The sequence below is a fragment of the Bufo gargarizans genome, chromosome 11, assembly GCF_014858855.1.
Source record: "Bufo gargarizans isolate SCDJY-AF-19 chromosome 11, ASM1485885v1, whole genome shotgun sequence".
Taxonomy (NCBI): Eukaryota; Metazoa; Chordata; class Amphibia; order Anura; family Bufonidae; genus Bufo; species Bufo gargarizans.
This window is the reverse complement of record NC_058090.1, coordinates 51,779,989-51,800,512: the sequence shown is the minus strand read 5'-3', so window position 1 is coordinate 51,800,512 and position 20,524 is coordinate 51,779,989. Positions and strand designations below refer to the sequence as shown.

At 44.7% G+C, this 20,524-nt stretch overlaps 1 protein-coding gene across 5 annotated transcripts in view; it reads left to right on the top strand.

The window, feature by feature from the left end:
- LOC122921693 (protein only RNase P catalytic subunit) overlaps positions 1 to 20,524 on the top strand; it is a 109,393-nt gene that overhangs the window by 81,092 nt on the left and 7,777 nt on the right. For all 5 annotated transcript variants that reach the window (XM_044271867.1, XM_044271868.1, XM_044271864.1 and 2 more), the window contains exons 5-7: positions 11,780 to 11,928; positions 14,835 to 15,027; positions 18,101 to 18,234. In XM_044271867.1, coding sequence (XP_044127802.1) covers positions 11,780 to 11,928; positions 14,835 to 15,027; positions 18,101 to 18,232 — 474 coding nt within the window. In that variant the 3' untranslated portion in view covers positions 18,233 to 18,234. The remainder of the gene's footprint in view (positions 1 to 11,779; positions 11,929 to 14,834; positions 15,028 to 18,100; positions 18,235 to 20,524) is intronic.

Below are 20,524 nucleotides of genomic sequence, written 5' to 3'. Positions count from 1 at the left end.
AAGGGATTCTGTCACCTCCCCTAAGCCAAAAAACGATTTTAAAGCAGCCATGAAGCACAGCTTACCTGGATTAGGCTGTGCTCTTTTATCTTGCAATCCGTCCAGCAGTTACTGCAAAAAACGACTTTGATTGATATGTAAATGTGTCCTGAAGGTGCCCAGAGGGGCGTTTTTTTCTTCCTAGTGAGCCCAGTACCGCCCCTCTTACAGTGCCCAGCCCGCCTTCCTTGTACTGTCTAACCGCCGCCCCCAGCCTGCCACAGCCTCCCCTCCCTCTCCTCCCCCTCCCTCACGCCGAACGAACTCTCGCACAGGCGCAGTACCCACTGAGGGCTGCGCCTGTGCGATCAGCAGGAGACTGAGGGCAGCAGCTTCATCTTCGTCACTGGGCATGCGCCGAGCCCAGTGACGTCCGATGCTCGCTCTTCCCTCAGTCAGCAGGGAAGAGCGAGCATCGGACGTCACTGGGCTCGGCGCATGCCCAGTGACGAAGATGAAGCTGCCGCCCTCAGTCTCCTGATGATCGCACAGGCGCAGCCCTCAGTGGGTACTGCGCCTGTGCGAGAGTTCGTTCGGCGTGAGGGAGGGGGAGGAGAGGGAGGGGAGGCTGTGGCAGGCTGGGGGCGGCGGTTAGACAGTACAAGGAAGGCGGGCTGGGCACTGTAAGAGGGGCGGTACTGGGCTCACTAAGAAGAACAAAACGCCCCTCTGGGCACCTTCAGGACACATTTACATATCAATCAAAGTCGTTTTTTGCAGTAACTGCTGGACGGATTTCAAGATAAAAGAGCACAGCCTAATCCAGGTAAGCTGTGCTTCATGGCTGCTTTAAAATCGTTTTTTGGCTGAGGGGAGGTGACAGAATCCCTTTAAAGGGGTTGTGCAGGTTCAGAGCTGAACCTGGACATACCCACATCTCCACCCCTCCGGTCCCTGTGATACGAGCATTGGAGCATTTCATGCTCCGATGCGCTCCCTTGCCCTGCACTGGATCACGCAGGGCAAAGGCATGTTTATTTAATTTGGTGCACTGCTAGACGGAGGCTTCCGCCCAGCAGTGTATTCGGTGACGTCACCAGCTCTGATGGGAGTGTTTTAGCGCTACCCTAGCCGATTTACTGGCAAAAAGCCTGCCCATCAGTGCCAGTGACGCCACCAGGCTCACTGCTGGGCGGAAGCCTCCTCCTAGCCGTCTCTATGGAGAGCCCGGTAGGTCATCAGATCTCAAAAAAATGCCTTTGCCCTGCGTGATTCAGCGCAGGGCAAAGGAGAGCATCGGAGCATGCCTCTTTCACACAAACTATGCAGATTGGCTCAGGATGCGTTCAGTGAAACTCGCACCATTTTGAAAGCAAGTTCAGTCAGTTTTGCGTTCAGTTGTTCAGTTTTTTCTGCGCAGGTGCAATCAGTTTTGATGCGTTTTTCAGGCGCGTGAAAAAAAAATGAAGGTTTACAAACAACATCTCCTAGCAACCATCAGTGAAAAACGGACTGCTCCCGAACTACATCCGGATGCAATGCGTTTTTCACTGAAGCCCCATTCACTTCTGTGGGGCCAGGTCTGCATGAAAAACGCAGAATATAGATCGCAGAACTGTTGTGTGAAAAAAAATAAAACCGCTTATGTACACAGACCCATTGAAATGAATGGGTCAGGATTCAGTGCAGGTGCTATGCGTTCACGTCACACATTGCACCCGCGCGGAAAACTTGCTTGTGTGAAAGAGGCCTTAGTGGGGCTGCCTGTGTGAAAATATAGGTATGGCTCTGAATCCGGACAACCCCTTGAAGTAGTGTAGGCTAAGAAAATTTCTGATGACAACCGCATTGAGATGTAGTGCTAGGCACATTCTCTGTACACATTTACTACATACAATACATGAACACACACTTATTACATATGTAAAGCACACATGCACACTCAATATATACAGGCATGCATGTATGTGCTCAAAATGTATACATTTGTGCAGGCACATACAGTCGTGGCCAAAAGTTTTGAGAATTACATAAATATTGGAAAAGTTGCTGTTTTAAGTTTTTATAATAGCAATTTGCATATACTCCAGAATGTTATGAAGAGTGATCAAATGAATTGCATAGTCCTTCTTTGCCATGAAAATTAACTTAATCCCCAAAAAAACTTTCTGTCATTAAAGGACCTGCTGAGATCATTTCAGTAATCGTCTTGTAAACTTAGGTGAGAATGTTGACGAGCACAAGGCTGGAGATCATTATGTCAGGCTGATTGGGTTAAAATGGCAGACTTGACCTGTTAAAAGGAGGGTGATGCTTGAAATCATTGTTCTTCCATTGTTAACCATGGTGACCTGCAAAGAAACGCGTGCAGCCATCATTGCGTTGCATAAAAATGGCTTCCCAGGCAAGGATATTGTGGCTACTAAGATTGCACCTCAATCAGCAATTTATAGGATCATCAAGAACTTCAAGGAAAGAGGTTCAATTCTTGTTAGGCCTCATGCACACGACCGCTGTGTGCATCCGTGGCCGTTGTGCCGTTTTCCGTTTTTTTTCGCGGACCCATTGACTTTTAATGGGTCCGTGGAAAAATCGGAAAATGCACCGTTTGGCAGCCGCATCCGTGATCCGTTTTTCCTGGCCGTGAAAAAAATATGACCTGTCCTATTTTTTTCACGGCCAATGGTTCACGGACCCATTTAAGTCAATGGGTCCGTGAAAAAACACGGATGCACACAAGATTGTCATCCGCGTTCGTGTCCGTGATCCGTGTCAGTTTTTTCCTATCATTTCAATGGCAAACTTGACTTAGATTTTTTTTTCATTTTTCATGTCCGTGGATCTTCCAAAAATCAAGGAAGACCCACGGACGAAAAAATGGTCACAGATCACGGACCTACGGACCACGTTTTTGCGGACCTTAAAAAAAAAACGGTCGTGTGCATGAGGCCTTAAGAAGGCTTCAGGGCGTCCAAGAAAGTCCAGCAAGCGCCAGAATCGTCTCCTAAAGAGGATTCAGCTGCGGGATCGGAGTGCCACCAGTGCAGAGCTTGCTCAGGAATGTCAGCAGGCAGGTGTGAGCCCATCTGCACGCACAGTGAGGCGAAGACTTTTGGAAGATGGCCTGGTGTCAAGAAGGGCAGCAAAGAAGCCACTTCTCTCCCAAAAAACCACCAGGGACAGATTGATCTTCTGCAGAAAATATGGTGAATGGACTGCTGATGACTGGGGCAAAGTCATATTCTCCGATGAAGCCTCTTTCCGATTGTTTGGGGCATCAGGAAAAAGGCTTGTCCGGAAAAGAAAAGGTGAGCGCTACCATCAGTCCTGTGTCATGCCAACAGTAAAGCATCCTGAGACCATTCATGTGTGGGGTTGCTTCTCATCCAAGGGAGTGGGCTCACTCACAATTTTGCCCAAAATAACAGCCATGAATAAAGAATGGTACCAAAACACCCTCCAACAGCAACTTCTTCCAACAATCTAACAACAGTTTGGTGAAGAACAATGCATTTTCCAGCACGATGGAGCACCGTGCCATAAGGCAAAAGTGATAACTAAGTGGCTCGGGGACAAAACGTTGACATTTTGGGTCCATGGCCTGGAAACTCCCCAAATCTTAATCCCATTGAGAACTTGTGGTCAATCCTCAGGAGGCGGGTGGACAAACAAAAACCCACTAATTCTGACAAACTCCAAGAAGTGATTATGAAAGAATGGGTTGCTATCAGTCAGGAATTGGCCCAGAAGTTGATTGAGAGCATGCCCAGTCGAATTGCAGAGGTCCTGAAAAAGAAGGGCCAACACTGCAAATACTGACTCTTTGCATAAATGTCATGTAATTGTTGATAAAAGCTTTTGAAACGTATGAAGTGCGTGTAATTATATTTCACTACATCACAGAAACAACTGAAACAAAGATCTAAAAGCAGTTTAGCAGCAAACTTTGTGAAAACTAATATTTGTGTCATTCTCAAAACTTTCAAAAGAAAAAGATAAGAAAAACATTGCACTTGCCTGTAGGGCCAGGAAAAAAAATAAGTAATAGAATAGAAAACATAGAACACGGGTCTATCCCTCAAGCTGTATATTATTGCACACTTCAATGGGAGCACCATCAGTGCTTGTGATTCCTGTTATGTGTGGGAGCAGTCAGGATGAAGTCAGTAGACTGTATACAGGTTTAGGCCTCCTGCACACGACCGTATGTCTTTTTCAGTGTTTTGCGGTCCGTTTTTCACGGATCCGTTGTTCCGTTTTTTGTTTCCATTGTGTTTCCGTTTCTATTCCATTTTTCCGTTCCGTTTTTCCATATGGCATATACAGTATACAGTAATTGCATAGATAAAATTGGGCTGAGCATAACATTTTCAATAGATGGTTCTGCAAAAAACGGAACAAACGGAAGACATACGGATGCATTTCCGTATGTGTTCCTTTTTTTGCGGACCCTTTTGACTTGAATGGAGGACATGTTCTATCTTTAAAAAGAACGGAAATACGGAAACGGAATACATACGGAGTACATTGCGTTTTTTTTGCGGAACCATTGTAATGGTGTATACAGAACGCAAAAAAGGCCAGTAAATGGGGGGAAAAAAACGGTTGTGTGCAGGAGGCCTTACAGCAATCTGCACTGCGTGTACAAACATACACAATGTAAAGACTACCCTAAAACTTTCAGGTCCTTTCGGTCCCTTAAACCACCACCATGCTGTATTGCATGATATGCCCATGTTTCCAAAAACACCCCTGTATATATTTGCAGATTCAACATGGAAGGTGCAGTATGCAAAGTACTAGTTAGATGTTATCTGGGCATTGCTGCTATCAGGAAGAGATAAGGCGGTATTACACTGACCATTACACTGACCAATGATTGGCTAGTTCATTGATAACGAGCGTTTGCAGGAACGCTCGTTAGCGATGATCTGGCAGTGTAATTATACTGCCGCTGATTACCCAATTAAATCATCGTTTCCCAGTGGCAGATTGTGCTGTCTAATCGCGATCTGCTGCCGGCAAACAACGATTCAGTATGGGGAAGAGTTCTTCCCATACTGTGGAGCAGATCACTGCATGTAAGAGCAGCGGTCTCCTCCGCTAGTGAGCAGGCGATTGCCGGCTGGAATGCTTCCCTCCCGAAATCGCCTGCAGGATTGTTTAATCTAATACAGCCTTCAGGAAGTTCAAGCCCCTGAGCGTGCTCTCCTGACCGATTGCCACCTGCCTATACTTTAATAACTTTCTCCCTAAGAGTCTCCAGATGTTTTTCCTGGTGTCGATACGGGTGCTAAAACCATATCTCTGAATGCTGATAACATTCTGATCAGAAAAAAATGGCCGAAAAACGTGATAAATATGAGTTCCATTGAGAGTAACTAAAGCCCTACTTTCTTAGTGACACTGATTCGTAAATATGGTGTCTCGTCCATACAGAAAATTGTCATAAATCGACCCCATAATCTATGCAAAAACATAAGGTACACTCTGTACTATAGCCCAAAAATATATTGAGAATTCAGGTGGTTGTCGTTGACAGATGGTAAACTTGTTGTCAGGCTTGGGCCTCATTCCCAAGACAGAAGTTGTGCTCTGAATCCGATCCTCGTTTTTTGCGGATCGGATGTGGACCCATTAATTTCCATGGGGCCGTAAAAGATGCGGACAGCTCACCGTGTGCTGTCCAGATCCGTATGTCTGGTATGTGGCCCCGCAAAAATATAAAACATCTCCTATTCTTGTCTGTTTTGCTGACAATAAGTCTGCAAAAACAAACAGATGCAACGCAGATGTCATCCGTATTTTTAGCAGATTCATGTTTTGTGGGCCGGATACACTCGTGTGAATGCACACTGACCCCAAATAATAATTTTTGGGCAGTTTGTTTTTCCTACATGAGTGTATTCTACAATGCCTGGAGTAAAGATTTTTGGGTGACCCAGAATACAGAACACCAGACCAAATTCTGTGCAACCAACAAGGAATTGCTATGTTATGAGTTCTAAAGCTATTGTAGGCTGTAAGTCAGGACCCGGTCAGTACTGGACAGTTGCTTAATTTTTCATATAGATGCAAAATGGTGTTTCATCTCCTGCGAAGGCACTTCCGAAAACAGCTGAGCCACCAGGAGGTGTGCTCTCATTTCATGGCGGGGCTCTGTTCTACGGATAGGATCGGGTCCCAGAGGTGGAGCCCACACCGATCAGACATTTATGGCATATCCTATTGATATGTCATAGATGTTCCAGATGGAAGTACTTCTTCAAAGGGACTGTCCGAAATAATAAAAAATCTTGTTGACATGACTTTTCTATTGTCCGCTTAGCACAGGGGTGGCCAACCCGCGGCTCGCGAGCCGCATGCGGCTCCTTGAGCCTTCATTTGCGGCTCGCAGGGGAGCAGCGCGACCAGCGATTACTCTCCTCTCTGCAGTGCGTAAGTGAAGCGCTGGAAGGCTGGAACGAGGTGGAAGAGTGGAGAGGACTCAGAGTGCCGAGAGCGGGCACGTGACTTAGTCACTCACTGCAGCTCCTCCTCCGGCAGAGAAGGCGAAGCTGCAGTGCTTCTCCCCGCCACCAGCCGCCGATTGCCCGCCCACGGCCCAACACCCCCATCTGTGAGTGTGTTTGTGTGTGACCTAATGCCCGCCTCCAGTCTTCTCAGTGCCAGCCCAGCAGCCAGATTCATCAGACCGCAGGCTGGGTCTATGGGGGCGGCAAGAAGTGGCGCAGCAAGCAAGGAGGACCTGCTTCCAGCTCCATAGTAAATTTTTATGAATGTTAATGGTGGCCAGCAGGGCAGTGGGCACTCAGAGCAGCAGTGGCAGAGAGACTTACTGAGGCCAGCAGCAGCCATTTTAGTCCGATTACAGCCACTCTGCAGCTTTGGCTCTAATCTGACTGAAATGGCTGCTGCTGGCCTCAGTCTCTCTGTCACTGCTGCTCTGCCTTTTTTTTCACAGGTGCCACTGCCCAGCACACCAAGTGTGTTAGAGCATATGGGTGGTCGTCTAAGCATGGGGGGGATCATCTGAGCATGAGGGGGTCATCTGAGCATGAGGCGGTCATCTGAGCATGGGGGGATCATCTGAGCATAAGGGGGTCATCTGAGCATGGGGCAGTCATCTGAGCATGGGGTGGCCATCTGAGCATAAGGGGGTCATCTGAGCATGGGGCAGTCATCTGAGAATTCTTGAAACACATTGTGAAATACAAAGATTGCCAGAAGTCTCACTAAAGCTGTCTACATTACAGGTAGGAAAGGTGGTTTAAATGCACTTTTAAATGTTTGATAACTCAATTGCAGTAATACTGTCGTGTGCACGCATATTTGTGTAAACGGATAGCTTGTGGCTCCTGGCAGTCTTACGATTTTTTTTTCTGGCTCTTTGTGTCTGTAAGGTTGGCCACCCCTGGCTTAGCAGATCCATTTAACAAATATACTAAAAACATGTATAGGGATCGACCGATTATCGGTTTTACCGATATTATCGGCCGATATTTAGGATTTTGACTGTTAACAGTATCGGCATTTATTTTGTCGATATTCCGATAACTTATGGGGAACACAGATCGCGCTGCTGTTAGCGCTCTCCGTGTTCCCTCAGCAGCAGCACAGGGGAGAAGGAAGCCGTGTCTCCTCCCCCTGTGCTGCCGCTGCAGCCAATGGGAGGACAGGGGAGAAGGGGAGGGGCTGTGGCCACTGCGCCACCAATGAAGAGAAATCTCTCATTCATTCAAATTGAACAGGAGGCGGGAGCTGGCTGCAGAATCACATAGCCGGCTCCCGACCTCTATGAGCTGTAGCTGCGATCTCCGATAGTTAATTCCTCAGGTGCCGCGGATCGCAGCTACCGCTCATAGAGGTCGGGAGCCGGCTATGTCATTCTGCAGCCAGCTCCTGCCTCCTGTATATGAATAAATGAGAGATTTAACTTCATTGGTGGCGCAGTGTGCCCCCCACCCCAGTATTAATCATTGGTGGCGCAGTGCGCCCCCCACATTAAAAACATTGGTGGTGCAGTGCGCCCCCCCCCCCCTCCCAGTGTAATCCTGGGGCTCCGATCGGTTACCATGGCAGCCAGGACGCTAATGAAGCCCTGGCTGCAATGGTAAGCTCCCTGCTGCTGTGTGCACAAAGCACAGAGCAGCAGGGACAGTGTGAGCTCCTGTTCACCCTGATAGAGATCTATCAGGGTGAATAGGACAAGGGTTCTAGTCCCTAAGGGGGCTAAAAGTTAGTAAAAATAAAAATAAAAAATGAAAATTCCCAGAATATCGGTATAAATTATCGGCTATCGGCCTGAAAGTTCACAAATTATCGGTATCGGCCCTAAAAAATCAATATCGGTCGATCCCTAAACATGTACAACACAAAGCATTTGCATCTGTACTTACATAGACCTGCTATAATCCATCGCTGTTATATTTATTTATTTTTCAGCATTGAAATCTATTTAAAACCGATGCAAATGATTGCCCCTCTGTTGGTATATGTTTCTAGCAACCATGCCTGTTAAATGGATGATAGAAACGTCATGTGAACATAGCCTCAAAGGGCTTGTCTGAGATTTTTTATTCTCTTGGACAGTCCCTTTAAATGAGTATTTCCATCTGGCACATTTATGTCATATTGACAGGATAGGCCGTAAGTGTTTGATAGGTGCGGACTCCAACTCTGGGACTCACTCTTATCTGAAGGACAGAGCCCCACTGTCAAAAGAGAGCACGCCTCTCGCTGGTTTGGCTGTTTTCGCAAGTCCCATCCCAGTAGATGGAGAGGTAGTCACACAAGTGCGGTGTCCTCTCCATTCACTACTATGGGACTTCCAAAGATAGCCAAGTGCACTCACTCTGTTTATTTTAAGATGTCCCATAGCGGTGACTAGAGGGGGCGCTATGCACCCTTGCTTCTCCGCCTTCCATTGCCAGCCACTTCCTTTACGTCTTGATTAATAGGGCCAGGTCCTTCAGATGTCCCATGGCGGTGACTAGAGGGTGTGCTGTACCCCCTTGCTTCTACACCTTCCTCCCTTCCTTTACTTCTTGATCGATAGGGCCAGGTTCCTCCATAGTCTTCTCACTTTGCCCTGTCAATATAGAAGAAGGATGGGCTGGCAGAGGAAGGTGAAGGGAGTAAGGGTGCACAGAGTGGCTTGGATACGCCCTCGGTGCACTTAACTGCTCACACTTTCTTTCCATTTTTCATTTTCCAAACAAGGTCACCTTTTCTCCCAGACAGCGTTGATGCATGAGAGTGTAAATAATTAAATATTAAAATGTATTGTCTTCTAAATCATGTTCAGATGTCTCTATAAGTGTGTTCTGGAATATAAAGCTGTGTGGCAATGATAGATCATCTGACTGACATGAGCCGTCTGCTTCCTGCCACCCAGGAGACAGGACCTATTTTTATACCGCGCTCCTGCCATCTTACACACTTTCACAATTTTTAGGTGGTTTCCCACGCTCCACTTAACGCTAGATTTCTGCGTTGATATCAAAAGCAATTCATAAAAAAGGTTATCCAGTTCACAAAGTATAACTGAATAAGTCAGAGGATAGGTCATCAATTCAAAAATCTCAGAAAACCTTTTTAGATATATACGAGAGGGGTCCACATAGGGTCTGAATCCCTGTAACAGTCATACAGAAGAGAGAGTGTGTGCTTTGGGTCTTCATTTTGAGTGCAAAGGGTCAAATCCAATGAGAGAAAAACACGGAAGACACACAACTCCACCCATTACTCCGGTATCCTCCAGCCTTCTTGATGACTCTCTTCCATTCAGCTTCCAGTAACACAATGAGGGTGTTCTTGTTGTAATGGTCTTCATCTTCCTGTGGATGGCGCTCTTGCACTTAGAATACGTTTTGTAGGTAGCCTCTGCTACCTCAGGGCCATTATCTCGAGATGTTTGCTGATAACACATAGACAGTTTCTACGACCCTTCCAAACAATAGCTGTCCATTTTAATCACAGGTGTGCTCTCCATTGGTATCACAGATGGAGACAGTATTCCCCAAATGCTTGTTGACACCACAAGGATACGCCTCTTCAGAACAATAGTTGTCTATTCTAAGCACAGATGTGCGTCCATTAGCAAAAACCTCCATCACCACAGGGGTTTCTTTCTATGGCTTTCACAGGGTGTACATCAAAGGCAAACAAGATCATCATGTTGATAACCAAATACCACTTGGAGCAGGCTTCCGTTCATAGTCCAATAACGGAGTTGTATATGTATACTGTATATTCCATTCCTGATATTATTGTGAATGTTAGCTTCCTACAATGGGCACCTTTTGGCTATTGTAGTGGCTCTATTATGGGCAAAAAAACATTTTTGTAATTGGGTTTTCAGTAGAAATTCTAAACTATTTTTCTTCTGTAGCTTGCATGTATTACAAGGCGAAGCAAGCTGCTTGATCCTATTCCCTGACCATTCCATGGACTGATGATCATGTAAGACAGGGGTGCCCAATCATTTTTTGGTCTGAGGCCGCATTGTTTGTTTTCATGGGGCGGTAATTAAACTTTTACCCTACCATGTTCTACATGAAAGGGTGTCGGAACTGCAGGCTGCCTTTAACCCAACAGTTTTCCACATTCAGGTTGTGAGTGCAACTTCACCTCCATCCCAGGTAGTCATTTGGTGTTTTTTTTATGTAATCTTGGTTGGAGAAAGAGCCTTTAGAGAAACTGTCAGACAGAATGAGCAGAGAATAGGGTCGAGCAGCTTGCTATGTATTGAATTACATGCAAGCTGCAGGAGCAATACGGTGCAAATTATTTTAATAAAACACTAAACAATTGCAAAGCCCTTTTGCACCACCGTCAAGGTATCTCAATGTGGCATGGGTTCCTACCACTAGACTACCTACGGTGTGTGAACACGGTCTAGCACCTCTCAGACCATGTTCACACACCGTAGGTAGTCTAGTGGTAGGAACCCATGCCACGCTGAGATATCTTGACAGTGGTGCAAAAGGGCTCCGATGTGTTCCTGACATTAATACATTGGCTAAAGTCTCACTCCTTCTTGATCAGCTTGAGGGATTGGCCAGTGCTGTCAGTTGCATATCATTGTGGTGCACTTTTCGCAGTGTTTTTATGTATTTTTATATTTCCATCTTCACATTATCCCATCTTGTGTAGGATGCCATTGTGGTGCATGTGGTCCACTGCCGACATCCTCCATTGTATGCATTTTTGCTGGGAACCTCCGTTAGCAACGGATCACACGCAGAGGAATTGCTCCCCCGGTTATAAACACGCCACAGTGTTTGGGGGTTTTGAGCGTTTCCTCCCATTTAGGCCACTTTATTTCTGTTCTTTTTTTTTTTTTTGCAAGGTTGTGGCCACCATGATTCTGTCTAGCATATTCAGAGTAATATGGAACAAGACCACTTTGACATTTCTAAATCTTAGCGGAGGAAATCCTGTGGAAGTCCCCCTTTCTTTGGCCAATTGCTCAGCCTAAATTTACTAAAAATGTTAAAAGACAAAAATAGCTATGTTGCTTTCTATTCACCTCATCACTTTATTACCACACTTCAATAGAAACTGTCGCTGGCAATTTTAGGGAAACTGAAGCAGTATATCCAGAATTTAAATAATCATATCAGATGTCTGTTTCGTAACTAATAAAAATAATATTCAGCCGAATATGTCTGGGCAGCTTAGATGTTCTAAAGTTGTTATTTTATGAGGAATACCAGTATGTCCTGAATAAGACTTGCGGAGGGGCTTAGGGTTATGCATCTGTTTATTCTATTCTCTATTTCATCATGTCTTCCAGCTCCTGACTGTAGTCTCCTGTCTGGCAGCAAGGGGCAAAAGGATCCTGGTGCTCGGTAGGAAGCACATGTTAGTCAACTCCAAAAAATGGCTAAAAGAGGACATTCGGCGCTTGGAGGAATGTGCAGACTGTTTTTTCCTTGACAACATGTGAGTACAATTTTGTTTGTTTTACCGCCCAACTAGTTGAGGAAGTGATGATTTGCATACTATTTGTTAATAGTTTATAACTATCTCAAAAAAAGGTGGTCATGTGATCCACAGCAACCAGAGACTTGCTTGGCTTTTGTAAGCTGCACTGGAAAGGGTAAAAGCCTATGACTACCTTTAACATGGGAGAAATAATTTTTACTTATGCTCCTATTTTCTGACTTTTCATAGGTAGACATTTCCCTCCAGGTAATACATGCTGGACGGGAGGTCAGTGTATCCAGAATGCTGTTGTCTCATCAGGGGTCTCCTATCTTTTGTGCTGACCCTCTGCCCTGCACAGTTTGCCGTGGATATTCTGCTTTCTCTCTACACTAGTAAACAGCCTATGTGATTCTCTTCCTGCAAACTGCCTCATGTAGGTTTTCCTCCCTACAGCCCACCTCTCCACACTCTGATTTGCTTTGTACAGCCTCCTGACCCTCTCTGCTGCTATGGCACCATGCACACAACAGTATTTTTGGTGCACATCCATTTTTTGCGGATCGGATGTGGACCCATTCATTTCAATGGGGCAGCAAGAAAATGCGGACAGCACACCATGTGCTGTCCACATCCGTATGTCCGTTCTGCAGCCCCACAAAAAATATAGAACATGTCCTATTCTTGTCCATTTTGTGGGGGAAAAAATAGGACATTTCCACAGGAGATCGAAAAAAATAGTGGCATGCACATGGCAAGACACATATGGTCGGTAGAAAACTAAAAGTTATGGATGGCAGAATATTACAACACAAAGTAATTTTATTTCTAAAAAAATATCTTTAAATTTTTTTAACAATAGTAAACATAAGAAAAACCTAATTTGGTATCTCCATAATTGTACTGACCCACAGAATAAAGTTAACACGTCATTTTTACTATGCTGTGAATATTGAAAACACAAAATGGCAAAATTGAGCTGTTTTTTCTCAGTCACCTAAAAAGTGTTTTAAAAGTTATACCTGAAAATGGTGGCATTCAAATATAACTCTGCCTGCATAAAACAAGCCCCCATATGGCTTAGGCTACTTTCACACTTGCATTTACATTTTCCGGTATTGAGATCCGGATCTCAATCTCAGAGAAAAACGCTTAAATTTTTCCCTATTCATTGTCAATGGGGACAAAACTGAACAGAACGGAGTGCTCCAAAATGCATTCCGTTTCGTTTGGTTGCGTTCCCATATCGGAGAGCAAACCACAGCAAGCTGTGGTTTTCTTTCCGTCATGAGATACGGAGCAAAACGGATCTGGCATGACCCACAATAGAAAACAGACTTTCAATGGTGTTCATGACGGATCCGTCATTGCTATGTTAAAGATAATACAACCGAATCCTTTCATAACGGATGCAGATGGTTGTATTATCAGTAATGGAAGCGTTTTTGCTGATCCCAGCCGGATCAGGCAAAAACGCAAGTGTGAAAGTAGCCTAAGTTGATGAAAAAAAATAATTATGACTTTTAAAATGTGGCGAGCTGAAAAAACAAGATTGCTGGAGTCTGAAATGCGTTGTCCTTTTTCTACCTTAGTTTTATCTTGGCCCTGGACAGTGCTTTACCTTATTTACAAAAATGCACTCATCTGCTCCTTGCCATTCTGTTCCAGGGTCTCGTTTGGTTCCTTTCAATCACTGACATGTAAATTGCCGGACATGGACATTTGTGCCACTGTGACCAATCACTGGCCTCAGTGATGATGTGCTCCCAAGTGCCACATGACCCAGCAGTGACATACCACTGGGGGGCACATAACCGCTGAGGCCAGTGATTGGCCACGGTGGCACATGTGATCCGGTCCAGAGGTTTATACGCCAGACCCTTGGCAGTGTTACAGAGCAGAAGGGAGGTATAGCAGTGTCCAGGGTCTAGATAAAATTAGTGGAAGCTGTACAACTCCTTTAAGTATGAAACTAGGACATGTCCTTAAAGTTGCATTCACACAACTGTATCTTGGGTCTGTATCCATATGCGGACCCATTAGTTTCTATGGGGCTGCAAAAAAATGCTTTCTTCTGCCATGTGGCCATTCCGCAAATGATAGATGTCTATTTTGTGGACAAGAAAAGGGATTTCTATAATAGGACCCGTGGGAAATTGCGGGATGCGCACGGCTGGTATCCTTAGTTTGCAAATCCGCGGTTTGTGGACTGCAAAGCGGATACGGCTGTGTGAATGTAGCCAAAAGGGTATTGAAAGTTTTATTAAAAAAAACCTGAAGGGGGGGAAACTACTCCAAGTGCGCTGCACTTTGGCTTTCAATGGCTCTGCAGTGAGGTCTAAGTCAAGAAGCCTACATCTTAGGGCCGGGGCTGGGTGCCATAACCAGCAGGTGGTAATTTGCTGATTATAAGGCTACTTTCACACCTGCGGCACGGACCTCCAGCAGCTTGTCGGATCCGTCCTGCCGCTAGTGACCATGTGCCCCCGGATTGCCACTCCGTCCCCATTGACTATAATGGGGGCGGAGGCACGGCGAGAGGCTGCCGGAATAAATGTCGGACATGTCGTAGTTTTATTCTGGCAGCCTCTCGCCGTGCCTCTGGCGGAACTCCGCCCCGCCCCCATTATAGTCAATGTGGACAGAGCGGCAGTCCGGGGGCACATGGTCACTAGCGGCAGGACGGATCCAACAGGCTGTTCACCCGACGGAACAGCCTGCCGGAGGTCCGTGCCGCTAGTGTTCCGGTTTTCTGATGCAGTTTTTTTAAGCCAATGACAGGCGTGGATTAGAAATGAGAGGCTAAGTAGTATCTGTCCTTTATACTTTCTCTCTCTTTGTGATCCACATCTACTTTTGACCTCAAAGCCTGAAGGACTTGCCTCACATGCTCTTGAATTGTGGTTTATGTTCTCTTCTTTCAGATCACTAGATGACCCTTTCCTACTGTATGCCTGTCTAAGCTCTGGTAGTCACTGCTGCTTCATTACCAGTGATCTTCTAAGGGACCACAAAGCTTGTCTGCCCAATACAGAAACACAGCGTCTCTTCTTCAAGTGGCAGCGGGGTCACCAGCTGGTGCTTCCCTTCTACTCCTCAGGGAATGTTCATTTACGGGTAATAACAATTTTAAATTGTTCTCTTTTTTTTTTTTTTATAGGGTTGTCCAGTTTTGCACAATTTGCTAATAGTCATTACTTTCGTAATATAATGTTTTCCTTGAGTTTATTCCATTATTACATTTTGACAACTTTTACCAATTCTTCCCAGAGAGATAAGTAGCACATGGGTAGGTGCCTGACTGCCATAGTTTGTGTGTTCACATGCATTTTTCAGGTGTTAGTGGAGAATTATCATCAAGGGGAATCTGTTCTTTCGATCACTTTTAGAAACGTGCAAATGTACATGCATTTCCATAAGGAGACTACAGACAATGATGGTAGTGATTTGTTGAAGAAACACTCCAGGAAAATCTAAATGCACTGGGGTACGCCTAGGGGGCATTTTTTGTAATGACGGCATTTTACTCATTTTGGGCTAAAAAAAATGTTTTTGTTCAATTGGTCTTTATTATAAATACTCAGCCATCTATCACAAAGGGTTAACAGTCTAGCTGTGTAAATTGTACTTTCACTGTGTGTGTGTCATCTGATAAACCTTATCTCTAAATTACTCAAAGGTAATAAACACACTTAAGCCATATTTTTATCAGTAAGATAAGAACTGAGCTATAATGAGGGTTTAGGAGGTCAGCGATAGGAGGCCATCAGCTGAGCTGCCTGACAGAAAATAGTGAAAATACAGAGCCTGCTACTAGAAAATCTCAAGGCTGTACAGTTAAAGGGGCTCAACATTTTTAATAAAGAATAATTACAAAAAAATATTTTTAGCTTAATATGAGTACAATGCAGCGATTAAAAAATAGCCCCCACAGGTGTACATAGCTTTTAAATACCAGAATCATGCACCTCCCTTTCAGACCCCGCACAGTGCATCATTTTTATCATGACTCCATAAGTGATCGGGACGACAATCTCCTTCATAAACATGCTTCAGCAGATTGTCCTAGTGTTTAGTTTTTACAGGGGCCTAAACCCCTGCCAGACACCGGGGCTTATCTCTTGGAGGAACGAAGGGTCAGGCATGTTAAAATCTAACATACCTGTTCATTATTTTCCACAACATTAGGGTGTTTCCGCCACAGGCAACTAATGAGAGCCACTGTGGCAATCATCTGGTCTCTGGACCTTCTCACAAGATCCCTGGTAAACAGCTTGTATTGCTGGGCGAAGAGGAGGCCAGCTGCTTATTTCCGATGCTGAAACCCTCATGATTTAATCAGCATCTGCATGAGAACCTCTCAACAAATGTTATTTCCCCTGCAGCGCCACCACATGGAAAATTAAGTGTTTGGTGTAATTAAAATAGATGGACTGTCAATGTAATATTCAAACATGTAAGGCCCTCCAGATAGACACACACTAACTGATGGCTGTCCTCTATTAACTCAGAGTGCCCTAATAGGTTAGACCCCCGCTCACAATTACGTTTGAATTCCGGTGTCCTGACCCGGCTGAAGATCTGACTACCGGAACTAACCGTATCCGGCATTGCCAGATACAACCGAGTACCATCAGATCCCCATTGACTATAATGGGATCTGTACGCTTTTCTGGCATAAATGCTGGGTTTCGACTGGACAGGTATTGCTGCATGCAGTGGGTTTTGTCCAGATGACAGCCAGCATTTATGCCGGAACAGCCCGTCGGATCAGGCTGCTGGCTTCAAAACGCTACTGTGAACGTAACCTTATTTAAAAATGAGTTTCCAAAACTAGTTTAAACATTACGTAAAACTAATAGTCCAAAAGAAGTAAGACTTGTGTCACTCGGCAGCTGGTCTACTGTAGATAATGTGGTATTGCTTAAAATAGCAGCACGCATGACGGCTGGACATATTTTTTGCATAGTTGTCCATAAGAAATGGATCTCTGTCCCTCATTCGCATAGTAGTTTGAAGCAGTAATACATTGTCCTTTGGACTATTTGTGCATGTGGACTTTACGGTCGTCTTACCATATGGTTACACCAAACAGGGACTGGCTAAATAGTGACCACTAGAGATGAGCGACTAGTGTTGAGCAAACTTTACGTTTTAAGTTCAGCATCTAAAGTTCGGGTTATCAAAGTATCCCGTTATGGATTCCGCTACCACGGACCATAACGGAATTTAGAATCCATAACGGGATACTTCGATAACCCAAACCTGAACTTTAGATGCCGAACTTAAAACACAAGTTCGCTCAACACTATGAGCGACGTTATGAAAAATTTGATTTGACTGCTTCACCGAATTTCACAAATTACTTTGTGACAAAGCGGATTCCTTTGTATGTAGCGGGCGAAATGACGGGGAACAGCAATTGCTCAGCCCCCTTCATCGTTAAACCCCTCAGATGTTGCGTTCATCGCTGATCGCGTCATCTGAGATTAAAATTAAGGTCTTTCAGGGGTTAATCCAGTTAAAAAATAAAAAAACTCACCATATCCATTTGATCATGGAGAGGCTGTTGCGGCCATCTTGATTAATGACACAGCATGAAAACTCGCACGGTGGATCACGCTGGCTGAATGCGGAGATGTCATCACATGTCACTCCGCGTGAGACTTTGCATGGTTTCTGCAATCAAGATGGCCTTCACGCACAAATGGATGAGGTGAGTATGCTTTGGTTTTTTAATCGCCATTTCAGGAAAAATTGATTTGTTACCAGGAAGAGCAAGGAAATTCGGCTTTGCAGCATATTACATTTTTTGTGAAATTCGGATCAAAGTCCACTTCAGATATTTTGATTTACTCAACATTAGTGACCACAATAGGGACAGCGCCGGTCAACAATGCTATTCTTGTAAGTACCGATAAACTATCCTTGCAATGAGTGACAACAACAGGAGGCCAACAGAGAAGAAACGGTGCAGCTTGAAAGCATAGACTGATAGGATATACTTTCCTACAAGCATACTGCCTGCTGCTTATATATATACCATTCATGGCTGAGTAAAGGAGTTTATTAGAAGGACATATACTGATTTCCCACCAGATTTCATAACCAGGTAGTGGCTATCAAAAAAATAATTGTGGTCCATATGTGGAATGAGATGTTATATTAACCCTTGTTTTTGTTCCTACAGCCAATCCTGACTTATGACACCATCCTGCAGAATACAGATGTTTCTTGGCACATTCCGTATGATGAAGCCGGGGTGAAGAGAGCTTCCTACGAGGTTCCCAAGACATGGCTGTGTCTGAGAAAGTTAGCCTGACGGTACGGACTGCTCCTTGTTCATGTGCGCTGTACTCATTAGGTCCTGGGTTACTATTTCACCTCTTAGTGTTATGCTGAAATAAATCTTTAGTAAATCTTCCGTTATTACTTTCTGACTGTTAAAAGGGTTCGTCCATTTTGGACAATGCTGTTTGTGAGAAGTAGGGTGGGTCCACATGTCATTAGCTATAATCTTTGGGGGAAAGCAACAGCAAATGTTCAATTCCCCTCAAACACCACCACAAGGGGGGAATTATAATATTACACTGCTTCCTTTGAAGAAGACCTTTCATCATTTTTATTTTATTTTTTAAAATAAAAGCAATACCTCATACTGTAGTCCAGTAGTCTTGCCTGAGGCAAAAACTGAAACGGCGCCCCTCCCCCATGCCAATTTCTCAACCTAACATCTTTGCCACAATGAAAGCGCTCATTGCCCATGGCCCTTCCGCTGCCCCCGCTTGCCCCTTCCCGGTGCTGCCTGAGGTGATCGCCTCACCTGGCCTCATTGGTGGTGCACCCCTGATTACTAGCATTGGTACAGGGAGGAGAAGACCTCTGCTCTTCTCATTGGGCATCTCCTCCTCCCTGGCTGTGGCGCTGTCCAATCGCTGCAGACCATTTCTGAGCCAGGGAGAAAAAGAGCTGTTCTCGTGAGAAAATCTTGCTAGAACAAACTATGTAAGCGAGCCTACTACTTTCTGTACTCGCCTACATAGCCTGAAGAGAACCATATGTATAGCTATGCTATCTTGTCTTATTGAGACCTCCAACAGTACAGTTGAGCTGTCATTAGAGAGGTTCTCCACAATATAACAATTGATGGCCTATCTCTAGGGTGGGTCATCGATATTAGATTGTTAGGGGTCTGACCTCCTGCCGATCACTTGATTGGGAGTTGATCTGGAACAATAAGCAGCTTGGGCCCTACACAATGTGTAGTTCCAGCATTATTTCTGGTGGTGGAGCTGCTCTGATATTGCTGATCTATCCTAGGGACAGGTTATCAGTTTTTAAAGGGGTTGTGTCACTTCAGCAAGTGGGGTTTATCATGTAGCAAAAGTTAATACAAGGCACTAATGTATTTTGTTTGTCTCTATTGCTTCCTTTGCTGGCTTCATTTTTCCATCACATTATACACTGCTCGTTTCCATCATTATGACCACCCTGGAATCCATCAGTGGTGGTCATGCTTGCACACTATACAAAAAAGTGGCAGTCTCTCTGTTGGCTGGTTAAGAAGTAGTTTGGACGGCACTCCGTAGATAAATTCCGGTGCTCAGCGGTAATTTAGTCAGCATATAATATATAAAACCGCGGCACTCAGGTATAGAATAGGTAGTTATTTATTCGTCCATCCAGAAACTTAGATTAAGGCCAACGTTTTGATCTCATCCCGAGATCTTGTTCACGGCCTATAATGAAGCAGTAATTATAGTACATATGTTATATTGTGTGGGAGATAGTACATAGTTCTGGATTATACAGAGATATATAACAAAGTGATATTGCTGTCAAATTCCATAAAGCATATATTACATCATATATTAGGGTGTGTATCAGAACAGCAACATAGCAGAAATAGAGAAAAAAAGGCGAATTAGGAGTACAGATGAAGTACATAAATATATCATAGTATTCTAAATATCTTATATCCAAGAAGATTGAAAAGGGGATCAGGAGCAGGGTAACACAGAGGTCAGAAGACTCCTGGTGCATAGTTTGAACCTGTAGAAAAAAGTTATGACTCTATATAAATATTCATAGGCGAGCACTGCATCTATGTGTAAATGCCTAGATGCATCGATAGTCACATGCTAGTTTTAATATATACATTAATAGAACATAATCTAAGGGCATTGTCTAATGGGTGCCAAAACAAACGAAAAGGCAGCGTCCAAGTATCTGTGATTCATCTAAGGGCTCTTTCACACCTGCGTTATAGTCTTCCGGCATAGAGTTCCGTCGTCGGGGCTCTATGCCAGAAGAATACTGATCAGGATTTTCCTAATGCATTCTGAATGGACAGTCCGTCCTTCAGGATGCATCAGGATGTCTTCCGTTCCGGAACGGAACGTTTTTTGGCCGCAGCAAATAGCGCAGCATGCTGCGCTTTTTGCTCCGGCCAAAAATCCGGAACACTTGCCGCAAGGCCGGATCCGGAATGAATGCCCATTGAAAGGCATTGATACAGATCCGGCCTTAAGCTAAACGTCGTTTCGGCGCATTGCCGGATGCGACGTTTAGCTTTTTCTGAATGGTTACCATGGCTGCCGGGACGCTAAAGTCC